Source organism: Hippoglossus stenolepis, chromosome 16 (assembly GCF_022539355.2).
Source record: "Hippoglossus stenolepis isolate QCI-W04-F060 chromosome 16, HSTE1.2, whole genome shotgun sequence".
NCBI lineage: Eukaryota > Metazoa > Chordata > Actinopteri > Pleuronectiformes > Pleuronectidae > Hippoglossus > Hippoglossus stenolepis.
In genome coordinates this window covers 3047709-3062710 of record NC_061498.1, presented here as the reverse complement: position 1 = coordinate 3062710, position 15002 = coordinate 3047709, and the positions used below count along the sequence as shown (strand labels likewise).

Sequence of the window (15002 nt, the reverse complement as noted above, 5' to 3'; positions counted from 1 at the left end):
GAAAGAACGAGTTACCAGGGAAGTTGTAGCCACAAAACTATGTTCAAAGTGTAAAGATAAACATTTGACACAGATTAAAACAAACAACCAATAAAACCAATTAAAGGAATAATGATCAAATGGTAAATTAAAAGTAGTCTATAGATAGTCGCAGCTAAAAAGGTAATGTTTTAAAACATACACACAACATTCACTGTGATTCTGTACTTTTCATGGAGACTAGGAAATAGTAAAAATATTAGATTACGGTTGAAAAAGTAATTGTAATAAGTGTTTAAATAGTTGAGGAATAAATTTAAAGTAAAAAAATAGTTAATAAATGGTTGAAATTGCAAAAAAAGTAATATAACGTAAAAAAGTAATGTTTGAAAGAGTACTACCGGTTATGTAGAAACAGATCAAATAGTCGGCTAAAGAAAAAACTGGTTCCTCTTAAGCCTTCAGGCCTTAACTTAACTAAATCCACTTAAACACTAAGAGTACAATTAAAGGTTTTAAGCAACATCCAGATTAATTAAAGATAAGATAAACACAGAGAAGATGGGACCCACTGGTTCAGGATTATCTTCCTCTGAAAACAACATGAAACCTTCACAGTGATTGCAGCCGACTTCAGTTATTAAATCCCCCCTACACACACAGTGACAACTGCTGCACATGCATGGGGCTGCAGAGCAATATTGTGGATGTAATAGTGTGCATCTGTCATGTTTATTCACAGTGTCAAGGTCACCTCGAGGTCGTTCACACATCAGATCAGAGCTGCTTGTTTTTTTACGGCTGAAGTCATTGGACGAGGGAGATAAAGAGGTGGAGAGATGAATAAGTCTAGGAATCAAAATGAAAACAGATGGAACAGAGTTGCCTGTTTTGGATTTATACAGATGGATTAAAGAGGAGCAGTGTGTGTGTGTGTGTGTGACCGCTGGGGTCGGATCATAAAGACTGAGGTCAGTGTTGACGGCCCAAAATCCTCCATCGCTCCCGCCATCTGATGAGGAGTGAGAGGGAGCAGAGACGGCCGGAGGAGCAGGGTCGGAGGTTTCCTTCCACCTTGATGACGGAGCGGAGAACAGAGTGAGACGTTGAACAGGCTGAGGGGGTGAGTGGGGCTTTGGATTTAATCCTTTGTTCAAATTAATTTCACTTCTTGACGCCGAGCGTGGAGGTTTGAGTGAACAGTAATTTTCTCACGTCTTCCTGTGATTTCGCTTCCTCCCACTAATTATTACTAGTTTGCTTATTTTTCTATCACAGTTGTTTTTATTCTTTAAATGTGATTAGTCGTGTGGCTCCAGAGCGGCTTCTCCTCCTTGGAATCGAATAACGAGCTGCCGCTGCTTTTTTTTAGTCCCATACGAGAGTGGAGGTGACGCCTGATGTCCGGCAGATGAAGAAGGAAAAACTTGAGCTACTCATCTCGTATTTAAAATACATTACCTTTAGTTTTTTTTAGTGAAGGCGCTCATATCCACCCTGGAACATGACTGTTAAAAGGGAATTGCAGTATTTTTCTATAAATGAATGGTGATCACAGAAACCTTTGGTCAAAGTGTGATCTTATGGGGCAACCGCGACAACAAAAAGCTAAAATTGTTATTCTGGGTCTTTTCCTAGATTCTGACACGTCTCACTCGAGCAGCAGCTCGTCCCTCCTCTGCATGTCGTCTCTCGTTCTTTCTCTTTCGTTCGCTCTTCACTTTGTTGAAGCTCTTTGTTCGTATTCTCCGGCTCAAACAAATATTGATGTCCCTCGACGTCGAATGCTTCATCGACATTGTCCTCGTCAGAGAAGGACTCAGCCCTGACGGTTTCTCTCAGTAAAATACAAACTCCTCTCTCGGACGGTCGCAGTTGCCCCATGAGATTACATCGTACCCTCTGCTGGGGTCATGGCGGCCAGCGGAGGCGATCTGCTGGACTGAATTCCCCTTTCAGAGTTTGCACATTTGACCATTTCTCTCTGTCTCTCCCCCCCCGTCCCTCCTTCTCCTGCACCAGTCCATATCCTCCTTCAACCCCCACCCCCACCCCCTGTCTGCAGGATGGAGCTGCTGCAGCAGATGCGTTCCCCTCGCCTCTCCTTCATCCAGACGCTGGTGTCCCTCTTCCTGGGCGGCACGGCGCTCATGTCCTCCTACTGGTGCGAGGGTCAACAGAAGGTGCCCAAGCCGCTGTGCACGGCCACCAAGCACAGCAACTGCATCCCCGTCCCTGGTGTCTCCAACTCCAACATCCAGTTCTCCTGGGAGACGGGGGACGACCGCTTCGTCTTCCCCACCTTTCACACGGGCCTGTTTATCACCTGTGAGGAAAACATCTACTCAGACGCATGGGGTGAGAGGACGAAAGAGACATTTCAGTATATTCCGAGCTGTTTAGATGCAGCTGTGCCTAATAAACTGAAAATGTGAGTGTTCAGTGGTGGAAAGACCAAGTTGCTGTGTTTCTCTTGAGAGAATAAAAGCACGGACCCGTCACCAGTGACCCTGAAGGGGATTGAGCAGATAGAGGAAACTAATAAATGAGAGAACAGCACATTTGGCCACGGGTGGAATAAACAATCAGTATCATTGCAAAGGATTTCATGAGCTTGCCTATGGTTGTGTGTGTGTGTGTGTGTGTGTGTGTGTGTGTGTCTGTGTCGGTGTGTGTGTGTGTGTGGTAGAGGATGAACTCAAGGTGAGATAAGGATCCACAGTCAGACAATTTGTGTCATAAGTGCGGCGCTAGTGTGACAGACACAGAAATAGGCCACAGAGGGGATGTGAGTTAATATCATGAATTCAGGTCTCAGGTGTGTTAATTTTATACGTGTATGTGTCTGTGTGTGTTTTTGTGTGAGTGTGTGAGTGTGTGCGTGTGTGTGTGGCCATGTGATCAGCCCAAAGAGGATTATCATCAGTGTGTGTTCGGCTCGCTGAGATTTAGACTTCAGCAGCATGACTCAATTATGGATTAGAAACCCAGAGAGAGAAGGTTAATGGGATTCTCAAACATCAGCTGCTTTGCTCCGTCTCATTTGCAGCTGATTTGCAGTTGATTTGAAGGATTTGTCTTTAAATGATGCTGACGTTCGTCCAGACGTCTTTACACTGACCCGCGTGGTCGGTTATAAAAAAACACTCACATGAAATGATGAAGAAAGAAAAAAACACATATACAAACACATCCATACAAAAACAATCTAATGTCCATATTGGATTTGCTATAAAAGCATAGTTTAACGTGTTGAATTAAGATATTTTTAAATATTTCACTAATATCCTTAAAGTGGCTTCAATAAAAAAACGACAGCGATGAACCCAGAGTCACTTATCACCAGCTGCTCAGTTTCCCTTCAGCAAAGTTCATCTCTTTTCACACATTTTTCTATTTTCATTTAGTTCAAAGTTAGTAACAAATTCGCTAAAATTAACACAGTAGAGAATTTATAGGCTTTAAAGTTACCTCAGGAGGTGGTGGAGAACAAAAACTGAGCTAAAAACGAGCTGGATGTGAACATACGCAGCTGTTTGATAATGTTACAATAATAATATACATATTATTTTACTTATATATCGAGTGCTGTTTCTGCTTCGGCCCAAAATGCTTCCAGAGTCGACCCTGAAAATGGTTTACGTTCATGACATATTGCTATTTTTCCGTAATCGTTAATTGTAGCTTCAAATCCTCTGTGTGTTTGCGAGCACGTCGGTGAAACTGTACTTTAATTCGTTCTTATCTGTGTCTTTTCTTCTGCTCCTGCTTCGTCGGTGCGATCCAGTCGCTGTGTGATGAGCTTCCTCCGTAACCCAGAGCCCGATAGGAAGCTCTGATTACTGCATCTGTCATGTAAACACACTGGTAAACAAGCCACAAAGAGGATTAACCCACAGCAGGAACAGCTTCTTTCTGCTTTTTATCTCGTCGGGTTCTTTTTCAATACGGCTGGAAGCAGCGAGGCGAAATGACAAAGTCTTATTCTGCTGTGGCACAGATTCTGTGCGTGGACCCCGTCCCTCCAGATTTACACCGAACAAATCTCCTAATCTCCCATCAGGTTACTTCAGGCCACGTAAACACTTTGTGCAAACTGTTACCTCCGGCTGCTTGTTCTCACAGTAATTAGACTGCAGTGTTCATTGACATGTACAACGTGCCCCTCATGCACAGGCGGGAGGATTTCTGAACCCAGGGAGCAGAATTGATGGCGAGTGCAGTGAAATGTCACAGCTGTGGTTGTTACTTTTACAGATCACCGGCCGAGGCCTCGACGACAAGATGCAGATAGACTCATTTCCTGTTACTGCAGCGCTGATTTACTGTCATGGAGGTGATTCTGTAACTACCCTGATGTTTCTCTTTTGTTCCCAGAGGAGAAGTGTCGAGGGTTTTACACTCTCACCCCCCGATCGGAGAAAGGTGAGCGGCTGGATCACGTTCTCCTGCTTTTTTGACTAATCTTCGTCTGTCTCCGTGCTCAGCCTCCTCTTCTTCTCCCTCCTCAGCTATGATGTGGCTGTCGCTGTCTCTGGAGCTGATGTACGTCGGTCTGCTGTTGATCAGCTGCACTCTGCTGTCGGTGCAGTTGTGCATGAGGGCCTGGTGCCCCTCCACGCAGCGCTGGGGCCAGCTGCTCAACGCTTTTGCGGCTGTTTTCACAGTCCTGGGAGGTACCGCTATTTTTCATATATTTATATATTTATATTACGACATATCACGATCAGTGTTGGTGATTATTTAGCCAACACATCTGGCCCGTGTCTCCCCAGGTCTGCTCGGGATGGTGGGTCACATGATGTTCATGCAGGTGTTTCAGACGACCGTCTTGATGGGACCAGAGGATTTCAAGCCTCACAGCTACGGCTACTCCTGGGCTTTCTAGTGAGTTCACTTCACACGCTATCCTCTCACTTCAGGGGGCCACATCCTACACGGACGACCAGATGTCGGTTGCACCCTTCATCGGCCTCGTAAACCACGTCAGCCGAACCGGAATGAGTCGGTCTGGTCTTCTCGTTGCATCGCCAGCTTCCAGCCGTCGCCTAGCAACAGATGCAAAAGTTCTTCGGTTGATTAAAAACGTTTAAATATGTGTACTTACATTTAAAAATTAATTACTCTGATGTTTTCACTGCGCTTGCTCTTTGAAAAACAGTTTGTCACAGAAGTGCAATGAATCATGGGATGTGTTAGGATCCACCTGGCTGTGTGTGTGTGTGTGTGTGTGTGTGTGTGTGTGTGTGTGTGTGTGTGTGTGTGTGTGTGTGTGTGTGTGTGTGTGTGTGTGTGTGTGTGTGTGTGTGTGGGGGGATTCTGACAGTCTAGTCCTGCCACTGTGATGCAACCGGCTCGCAGACTTCACAGTGGTCAGCTTTGTTGCCTCAGATGGTTCCTGGTTCAGCTGTGGTCACAGTTTGGATTGTCTCCCAGTGTTGACGTTGGTTTCCTCTCCCCCTGTCCCCCGTCCAAAGACGCAGTTTGGGGTGAGGTTGAGTGGAGACGTGAAATAGACCGAAGGTGTGAGTGTGAGTGTGAATGGTTGTTTGACCCTGTGTGCACTTGTGACCCGTCCAGGATGTGACCCGCCTCTCGCCCAGAGTCAGCTGGGATTAGCCCCCACCCCCACCCCCTCAGAGAATAAGCTGTACAGATAATGGATGGATCGGCTTCCCCCTCACACACACACAGAGGGACTGATTGAAGGATCCATGATCACTAATCCTCAGTCCACTGGGCTTCTCTCTTTCAGACCTGGACTTAATGTTCTCACAGTTTCTCTTGTGCCTTCACTCGAAATGTGAATATCAAAAAACTTCTTTATTGGTGTATTTACCTTTAGACTGTTGCAAGAAAAGAATATGATGAACAGGTGATATCTCTGAGCTCACTTACGTTACATTAGTTTTCTTTACTTGTTTCTCACTATCCAGTTGATTCCACTTGTGTGTAATGTACTCGCACATGTATACAACTACGTTCTCTTGAGTAAACTGGACTTGTTGCATGTTTATGCCAAATTATGCTCTTTCCAGTTTTCCATGTTTGTGCTTTGTCCTTTAATTAAACATCAAAATGGGCCGAACATATAATTTCTGACGCACACACTTTCTGCTCCTCTGTTTAAACACAAAGCTCTCTCTCTCTGTTTCTCTCTGTCACCAGCGTGGCCTGGTTTGCCTTCACAGTCTGCATGTCCGCCGGCGTCTCCACCCTCAACAACTACACCAAGAAGGTCCTGATGGTGGGACCCCGGCCGCTCTTCAACGCCTGGACCTTTAACTTTGTGGGGCTCCTGCCGCCGGCTCCTTACTACACCCCTCCCAACGCAGCCATCAACCTGGCCTCTCCCCCGTCACCTCCCCGGATCTCCCACCTGTCTCCCTACTACGAGCCCCCGTCCACCAAGGTGCCGGCCTCCGCTCCGAGGCTCACGAGCTCCCGTTCGCTTCCTCTCCCCCACTCTGAGTCCTTCCCTCCTCACCCCTCCAACCCTGCCCCCGCATCTCCGTTCCATCGCCTGTCACTCCCGTCAACATCTCCATCACCCACGGCGTCCGTCTGCGTGCGCATGGCGCTGCCGGCACACAGGGAGCACCCCTTCGAACCAGAGGACGACTACAGCCCGCTTTGACCTTTTGATCCAGACTGAAGTCTTCCATCTTGGCATTGCAGGTCAATGTTGGTCATGGACTTGTCATGTGCTCTGAATTCACATTCCAGTCTCCAGACTCAATGAAGTAATTAGATTTGGTCATAATCACTCTGTTCTAATAAAGAAGGAGGATGTAGATGAATTATTGAAATGTGTTCTTTGTTAAATCCAGTGGAACCAAAAGGCTCAATTTCACAACAACACAAACTTATAAATAAATCTATAATGTTCTGAATCAGCGACTGAGTGATTGTTTTCATCATGTGAGACTGTGCCCAGGCCCCAGAAAGGCTGGATACGCCCCTGCTGAAGAGAGATGATCAAACTGAACATGCTTCACAATATGCAAAATGAATATTAAATAAATGTGATCATCAGAACGATCTCATCCAACATTGCAGCCACTGTAACATAACGGAAACAATTTACTTTAAATTAGTCGAGTAGACGATTCAGGTTGAAAATCAAGTTTTTAATATCGTCAAATCATTGTCATTCACGGTGAGAAGTAACAGTCGCAGAAACAAATTAAATCATTTGACATGTGGAACATTGTTGGGAAACAAATCATATTTACACATTATATCTCACACTCTTAAGAGTCGAAGCAGTTTTATTTCTGCATCGAAAGGAGCTGGTTTGTCTGAAAGTATCTGAAAGTGATATGTTACTGGTATAAGTTTGGATTTACGTCTATATTTGGTTATTTTATTTGTGTAAAATGTTGATTTTCATATGTACGTGTGTGTAAGTGGACGCGTTTAATCAGTTTATTGGTGTGAAAGGACCAGAGAGCCATCAGAGTGGATATCTAACATTAAAACCAGTTTCCTGTCTTCCTAGTTACAAATAATTAGAAGATATCATTTGGGTATTTTTCATTTTATGTCATTGCATAGTTGTATCGTGAGGATACACACAGATCAGCACGTGACATGTAGATGGAACAAACAGGCACAGATTTACCGAGCACTTTGAAAAAAATTTCCTTGGCATCGTGTCGTTTGTTAACTAGTGGCACGTTATACAAAGTCAGAACGGAGCAGGTAACAGTACGAACAATATAGTCTCGAAAGAAAAAAAACAACAATATGCTAAAATCATAAAGTCGCGTCTCTTTATCCAACAGTCGTATCCATATATAAATGTACATTACTAAAAAAAGAAAGACCACAGATTTCACTCTTTGGCTTTTGATGCAAGCCAGACACAATGTTAGATCTTAATTTATCATCTTATAAACATCAAGGCCTTTTTTTGTTCAGATAACTACAAAAATAATATTCTTAATCCTCAGAGGAAAAAACCGGCTCAAACTCTCAAATTGAAAACTCCCTCAAATACAAAAAACAGGGATCGACTGAGCAAAAAGCACAAAAATCCTGATGATCTGGAACAGACTCAGTAAAACACCGGTGTGTATTTGAGGGGATCAACGCGTCTGTTCTATCTGCGGCTGGATTTACACGAGCAGCTGAAATCTGCAAAATCTAACTAAACCCAGATTTCAGCTGATGGAGTAGATCCGGCCAAAAGGAGTCTGGGCCGGTCGGGGCGAGCTCTAGTGTCCTTCTCACGCCGTCTTCTTGCGTAGCACAAAGTAAATGATGGAGGAGATGAGCGTGAGCGCGAAGGAGATCCACGCCAGGATGAAGCAGTGGCCATACCAACCGGTTGACTCGTCGAGGTGGAAGCGGTCTGTGTAGATGGAGGCTGCGATCATGATGCACAGGCCTGGAGGAGAGCAAAGGTCAGTGAGGGGAGTGGACGAGGAGAGAGAGAGAGACAAGTTGGGAGGATGTACAGAGAGAGAAACTCACAGGCGAGGAACTGGAAGATGCCGGAGATGGTGAACCTCTTCCCTTTTTCCAGGGTGAAGAGCTGGGCCACGAACACGAAGATGCCCACGATGGAGAAGATGCAAGCGAGGATGGAGCTGGCCTGTACTGCCTGGAGGTAATCTGCAGGGGGAGCCAGAGGTGGGAGCGACACAGTGAGTGAGTGTGGGGTTTAGTATCACGATACGGACACGCCCAGGAAGCACCGAGGTCGCGGTGACACTGAATCTGCTCAGACGGTTGCCTTTCTGAGCCGCAGGAATGTTTTTTCGGTGAGTCATCCCACATATTTTAGGATTTGAAAACATTTGAAAAGCAGCTACTGTTTTCTGAAGATCACATGTTCGTGGTGATAGTACGAACAAAACAAGAAGCAATCACTGTGCACGAGACCAGAGATAAACACGAGGCGTTGCTTTCTGATTTCTCACATTTCCTCTATTCCTAGTTTCAACAGAAGGACGGGATTCTCCTCGACTCAGTGTTTCACAACATGTGAAACAAACTTTGTGGGTTTTCTGTCATTCACATGTAGAGTTTTTGTACACAAAGCTTGATAAATTGCTGCTAAAAATACCTTTTCTTTTGCTCAGATTTTTGCAGATTTATGCATAAATATTTTGCATGTTTTGAATGATGGAAGTTTTATGGTTTGGCCGAAAATCGACGAGACATTTATGGCAAACTTCTGCTTTATTGAGACGTAAATCCGACCTCTGTGCGGGACAGGTCTTACCTTGTGGGTAGTGTGCTCCTTCGGGAATATCGGTTATGTTCCAAATGCCGTTTTCCTTGATCCACCGGCCCCACACGTCGGTGGAAATGGTGTCAGTCATCCACCAGGCCTGAGGGGGAAGAAGCAGTGAGGTCAATCTACTGTTGTGTGAACATGAACGACCCTCTTTGGAAAATGGACGAAATCAATGAGAAATGGAAATGTGGGGAATTCAAACTATGTCCTGTTGTGAACACAGCAGCTGAGCTGAGGAGTGTGTGTGTGTGTGTGTGTGTGTGTGTGTGTGTGTGTGTGTGTGTGTGTGTGTGTGTGTGTGTGTGTGTGTGTGTGTATTATGACATGAACATGGAGGGGAGCTGCGGGCGAGGACGATCACAGGGAGGGAAACTGATCTTCTGGTCCACAACTCTCACTCCGGCATGCAGCGCTCGCTAGAACACAGGCAGGAATGCCACATATGTAAATGTGCGTGTTGCAGGCCGTCCGTCCGTCTCAGACTGACACTTTGCCTGCACACGCACATGCACTCGTCGGTGACACCCAGAAATGTGGAGTATGCTGCACCCGAGAAGAACAGAGGACCATTGACAGGCAGGGGGGTGTGTGACAGACAGGTGAGCAGCCGTCAGTGTTGTTAGTGATGCACATAACTCTGCACCACTGTCATGTTTAATAAATGGGAGGAAGTTGGGGATTAGGCCGCGGCAGTTGTGCCTTCAGGGTGTCGGGCCACGTATACCTGGGTTCATGGACGTGTGTGTGTGTGTGTGTGTGTGTGTGTGTGTGTGTGTGTGTGTGTGCAGGGGTGGGGGGTGGGGGTGATGCACTGTGCAGGTACGTTGAGGTGAAAGGCGATAGCAGTGTCTCACTTACATTGTCGATAGTAGCCACCAGGAGGAGGATGATGCCAATTATGTGAACGGCAAAGATGCCAGCGAGGAGGATCAGCATGATGACTGTGCTGGAGGGAGAGAGAGAGAGAGAGAGAGAGAGAGAGAGAGAGGGAGGGACAAAGAGAAAACTTGTTACACCACTTTTTTACGCACTTTGGAGAAATGACTCACAAACACACACAGCAGAAAGAATGAAATATGGCCTTAAAACAAAGGCTCCCCGCTTCCTGCATGGTTTAACCCTGGAGCCATTAATGACAGCCGCCCCCCACACACACACACACACACACACACCCATGCACACACACACTCATCTTCATAAACACACTGAAAACAAAGCCAAAACCTGGCACCAGCTCAGGGCGTGGCTTCACAACTTCTAATTACTGTGAGTTCCACACTCTCCAGTGAAACTCCTGCAAACAGACGCCTCACATGTTCGCGCCCAGAGATCGGGGGGGCACGCAGGGGGGTTTTGTGTATTTGCCCCGGATCAGTTCATCCCCGTGCAGAGTGTCGGTGGTAATGAGAGCAGGAGAGCGTTTGGTTCATGGCAGGCAGATGGGTTTGGGCTTGTCTTGTGCTCACAAAAAAACCCGCCACTCCTTAAAATAACTGTGGAGAAAAGCTGCTGTTCCTCCGCCTCGCTGGCTCACGCCTGGAGAGGTCTACCTCAGAGATAATCAAATAAACGCCTCTTTTCATTCCTCTATTTGATTCATTACTGTAACTGTACTTCGTCAGTGCAGGTGGCTCAGCCCTGAGATACCAGTCGGACCAGAGAGCTGATGTGTACTCGTATTAACCTGGTACTCCTCAGTATTTACATGTGGATTATCTGTCTCCAGTGTGGAGGCTGCTGCACTGGGTGTGAACAGAGGAAGAGGCACATCTGGAATGTGCTGGTTCTCTCCACGTTAAAGGAGTGGTCAAGGGCTGGGTCCTCACACACACACACACACACACACACACACACTTGCCTGCTCCCTGACTCTCTCACACAAAACCACACTCGCACACAGCGCCAAGGGCACGCTGATACACATGTGATCACGTCTGACACAAAAAGTGTTTCCCACCGTTCATGTGTTACAGACGGTTTGGTCGTCTGTTTCCTGCCAGACGACCAAACTTCAATCCACAACTTTTGGTTGGAAAAAGAAAAAAAGTGCAATTCTCTAGCAGTTGGACGCTTTAATTCAAAACACACGCGTGGAATAGTTTCATTGAATGTTTTTCCAACGTCTCAACGTGTCAAATGTCCCTGCTGGGATTTTGGACGAGGCATGTTTCCATTACAACAAAATAAAATACATGTGGCTGAGGAAGAAAAGGAAGAAAACAACAATCAAGAGAGCAGAGCAGAGACTCACAGTTAAATTTAAAGTTCACAAACTGCTGCAGGATCAGCCTTCACCTGCCAAGTTACTGGAGCTCAGAAGCAAAGTAGCTAAACAGGTATCAGAGGTCCACACACACACACACACACACACACACACCTTTACTCTATTTCTAGTGATTTGCTTTTCTTGTATATAAATAACACAACACTGAAGTAAACCTGCAGATTCACACATCTCACTGTTAATCAACCGACTGTGGAGACGTAGAAAACGACTGAAGGAAATAGAAAAAGCAGAATCTGAGACTTACTGTTGACTGTCGACCGTCTTGTGTCTTCAAGTGTAATTCCTCCTTCACTCAGGGACACTGGTTTCAAACCCTGCGTCTAAATGCACAAACACCAGAAACGAGCAGTCCGCCCACTTCTGCCCTGCCCTCTTTTTGGAGACCACACCCCAGACAAGCCTCCCTCCTGCCTGATCTCATAATCTCTGTCTCCCCCTGCTCCAGACTTTCCTCCCAGTCCCACCCTCTCTTTCTCTGTGTTTATTCTACAAATATGCACAGGCTGACAACCGGCCACAGTTTCAACAACTTCTGCGGCCAGGGCCTAGATTTCTCCATGTGTGTTTTGGGTGTCTCATGTCTTTGTCACCGGGCTGATGATGGTGATTCTCACCGGGAGGGCGGCTCATGACTCACTGGTGTTTGAAGGGGAAACTCCCACAACACTGGGCTTTATTGACAGTGATTCTCCGCACGCTGCCATGGAGACAGGCTTCAGCCGAGGCCTAATCGCAATCACGTAGCTGCTGCCGCCCCAACACATAAACAACCACTCACGACCAGCAGAGTGGCGTCTCTTCCTGATCACCACCCTGCGTCTTTTCCCGCTTTTGTTACGGAGGAAGAGGTTTCAGGATGAAGGAATGTTGTTGGTGGCGAGGGAAAGAAGGAGGTGGGGGCAAATGAGTACAAGTCGTAGCTTGAGTGAGAAGGGAGGAGGGGAAGAAGAGGGAGGGAACGAGAACGGAGGGAGGAAGACGGAAAGGGGCACGGAGGAGGAACTGTGGAGAGGTAAGGGGGGGGCGTTGGAGACATTTCTCACATGGGCTGTGAGTTCATTTGTCGTTATTATTACTCACCATCATTGTTTGATTGCTGCTGGTGATCGATGTGCTCCTCAAAGTCTAATCCGCTCTCAGTGGATTCCGTTTAGATTGAGAAAGAAGGTTTTTAATCTGCCAATATCTCATCTCATAATGACATAATAACACATAATAGCATTTGCTTGTTTGCTCAGTGCCAACGTCAGAGCCTCATTTCTAATCACGTCGAATCATCTGAGATGTTCCAGTAACGATACGAGACTGATGTGACTTTTTAATGCCCTTAAAATCTTTTAATACCAAGACAAAGAATCGACTGTGTCTCAATCCAGTTGCTGCATTTGAAGACCGATTGTGTCACAGCGTGAGGATCCTTAAGATGAACGTGTCCCTTTTTATCCCAGGATCCGTTCATGTGATGGCAACGGCAATCACGAATCACACACTTCAGCGGAACCACACAGCTAACGGCACACGCGTTAAAAAAAAACAACCCAACGGGCATTAAAACTATCTTGTCATGTCCAACCTCAGCTCTGTTACTAAGCAACAGCAGTGAGGGGCGGGACAAGCTGGTGACACCGATCACAGAAAACCTCTGTAGAGCTGAACTGTCCCGGTTGGGTTCGGCCTTCGCAGTTCCCCCCCCCGACCCACGAAGGACGCAGCCCGCGAATAGAGACTTTTTTTTTTAATGATGCAGAAGTTCAGAAGACGACGTGGACACAAACGGTTAAAAACAAACTCACAGAACAGCATGAAAGTATGTTTGTAAAAAAAAAAAAACAGAAAGAAAATGTATTTAATTAAAAGGGATGGATCTATTGAACGATCCTGAGGATGAATTGAAAGCATGTTATACAATTTACTGTTTCAATAAATAGAGTTATAGATATATTTATACGGCACTTGAGGAAATATAATTTGGACTGTGTAGTATGTATATAATTTGTATATTTATATTTATTGTAAGCACAGACAAACCCTGGACAAATAAATACCTACGATGATTGGAAAATTCAGAAAAGCCCAAATTTTAAAAAGTCAAAAGCTCACAGGTGAAAAGTTGCAGCTGGAACATGCGTGTATAAATACATGAAGAGGAAGCAGGAAATGTGAAGTACATGAAGCCTGTGGAAACCAGCTGAAATCGCGGTTAAAGGATAAGAATTAAAAGAAGAAGAAGTTGTTTGATGTGTACGTGTGGAAAGCGGCAGATTAAAGCAGTTGAAGTGTCAATTATCATTTATTCACTGACAGAGTTTGCCGAGATGAGGAGTAAAAGTTTAATGCAAATGTCAGTTGATGTGTCGGGGGGAGACGTCACTGACATTTCAGTTTAAGTGGAAACCAGTGTGAAGTGTGAAGTGTAAGTGTCAGTGATTAAATGTCAGTTGAAGCAGGAGTGAGGGAAACTTGTTCCTGTCAAAGGTCATTTCCATTTTTATAACATCTTTGAAGGGCCACGCCCCCACACTAACCTGTCTGAGAGACGACGCGTCTGATGTCAGATGGTATTGATGATGCTACTCTCAGCTTGTTGCAGCCAAAAACAACTCGGTCAAACAAATCCTCACCTCTGGTATAGAGCCGCGCGTAAAGTCAGCATTTCTCCCTCAAACCAAACTCAGCAGTGATACAACTCAAATATCTGTGACAGTTCTTCAAAACAAATTGTTTGGACTTTTGGTAAAACGTTAGTTTGTGTGGTGGAAGACGTCTGTAGAGCCGACATAAATATTACTCACTAAGTGTCTCAATAAGTGACGGTCTGAACAGCCAGTTACAGAATAAGACTTCTAGCGTCATGAAATATCGGGGAAAGCAGTTGAAGTGTCGGTGAAATTGAAAGTATTCATGTTTGAAAGAGAATTAAACTACAGAAAAATAAAAAGCTGAACTAAAGTCTACGTTTCTTGTCACATTTAAAAAGTGTGATGTGGTTAAAGAGGGGACGCGTTTAAAAGAGATCCACAACAAGATGGAATGAAGTCCCGAGGAATGAGTATGAGGAAGTCTGTGAGGAAGAGTCTGGATGAAGAGGAAGCAGAATAATGACAATAACTACGAGCACATGAGCGTCGCACCGCTGGCGGCGAGCTCGCTAATAGAAACCAGGGAGAAAAGTCAGATACACAGAGGTGGATAGAGACTAAAATACTCTGGGTGTTGACTGGGACACTGAGGTCACTTGTTTTGCTCCTGGTGAGGGTAAAAATATGCCGACAGGAGTCTGAGTCAAAGGCTCAGGAGAGAACCTGGTCAGTGTCACGTGGACCTGCCTCGGCCTCAGGTATGAGCCGGCAGGATAATAACTTAAATCTTCACAGATCATCTACCTGCTCGTGTTTAAAGCACGGCTCCTCGTGTGGCTACATTCTGCCGGGGTCACGAGGCTACACACAAATACACGAACACAAACTATTGTCTGACATCTGTCTTAGG

General features: G+C 45.6%; 2 protein-coding genes across 3 annotated transcripts; one reads left to right on the top strand and one right to left on the bottom strand.

Moving 5' to 3' along the window:
* Window positions 1-651: 651 nt before the first annotated feature.
* On the top strand, window positions 652-6872 carry LOC118123172 (germ cell-specific gene 1-like protein). Its single transcript, XM_035180369.2, has 6 exons — window positions 652-1102; window positions 2002-2337; window positions 4357-4404; window positions 4491-4655; window positions 4755-4866; window positions 6148-6872. Exons 2-6 carry the CDS (start codon window positions 2046-2048, stop codon window positions 6614-6616), a joined length of 1086 nt encoding a protein of 361 aa, XP_035036260.2. The 5' UTR covers window positions 652-1102; window positions 2002-2045; the 3' UTR covers window positions 6617-6872.
* A 216-nt stretch (window positions 6873-7088) lies between these two features.
* LOC118123182 (epithelial membrane protein 2) lies at window positions 7089-11901 on the bottom strand. 2 transcript variants are annotated; one of them, XM_035180382.2, is made up of 5 exons: window positions 11758-11901; window positions 10085-10172; window positions 9212-9320; window positions 8458-8598; window positions 7089-8371 (listed from the first exon to the last, which is right to left on the bottom strand). In XM_035180382.2, exons 2-5 carry the CDS (start codon window positions 10160-10162, stop codon window positions 8211-8213), a joined length of 489 nt encoding a protein of 162 aa, XP_035036273.2. In that variant the 5' UTR covers window positions 10163-10172; window positions 11758-11901; the 3' UTR covers window positions 7089-8210. The 2 variants fall into 2 exon arrangements, with proteins under 2 accessions (XP_035036273.2, XP_035036274.2); XM_035180383.2 differs by having other exon boundaries at window positions 10085-10167; window positions 11758-11833.
* Between the last annotated feature and the right edge of the window lie 3101 nt (window positions 11902-15002).

Excerpts from the sequence above, each read along its gene's own strand:
- LOC118123172 (XM_035180369.2), top strand. The coding sequence starts at position 2,046 with ATGGAGCTGCTGCAGCAGATGCGTTCCCCTCGCCTCTCCTTCATCCAG. Across the intron at positions 2,338-4,356 it reads CATCTACTCAGACGCATGGG|AGGAGAAGTGTCGAGGGTTT; the intron begins GTGAGAGGACGA and ends TTTTGTTCCCAG. Across the intron at positions 4,656-4,754 it reads TGTTTTCACAGTCCTGGGAG|GTCTGCTCGGGATGGTGGGT; the intron begins GTACCGCTATTT and ends GTGTCTCCCCAG.
- LOC118123182 (XM_035180382.2), bottom strand. The coding sequence starts at position 10,162 with ATGCTGATCCTCCTCGCTGGCATCTTTGCCGTTCACATAATTGGCATC. Across the intron at positions 8,599-9,211 it reads AGGAGCACACTACCCACAAG|ATTACCTCCAGGCAGTACAG; the intron begins GTAAGACCTGTC and ends CTCCCCCTGCAG. Across the intron at positions 8,372-8,457 it reads CATCTTCCAGTTCCTCGCCT|GCCTGTGCATCATGATCGCA; the intron begins GTGAGTTTCTCT and ends GCTCTCCTCCAG.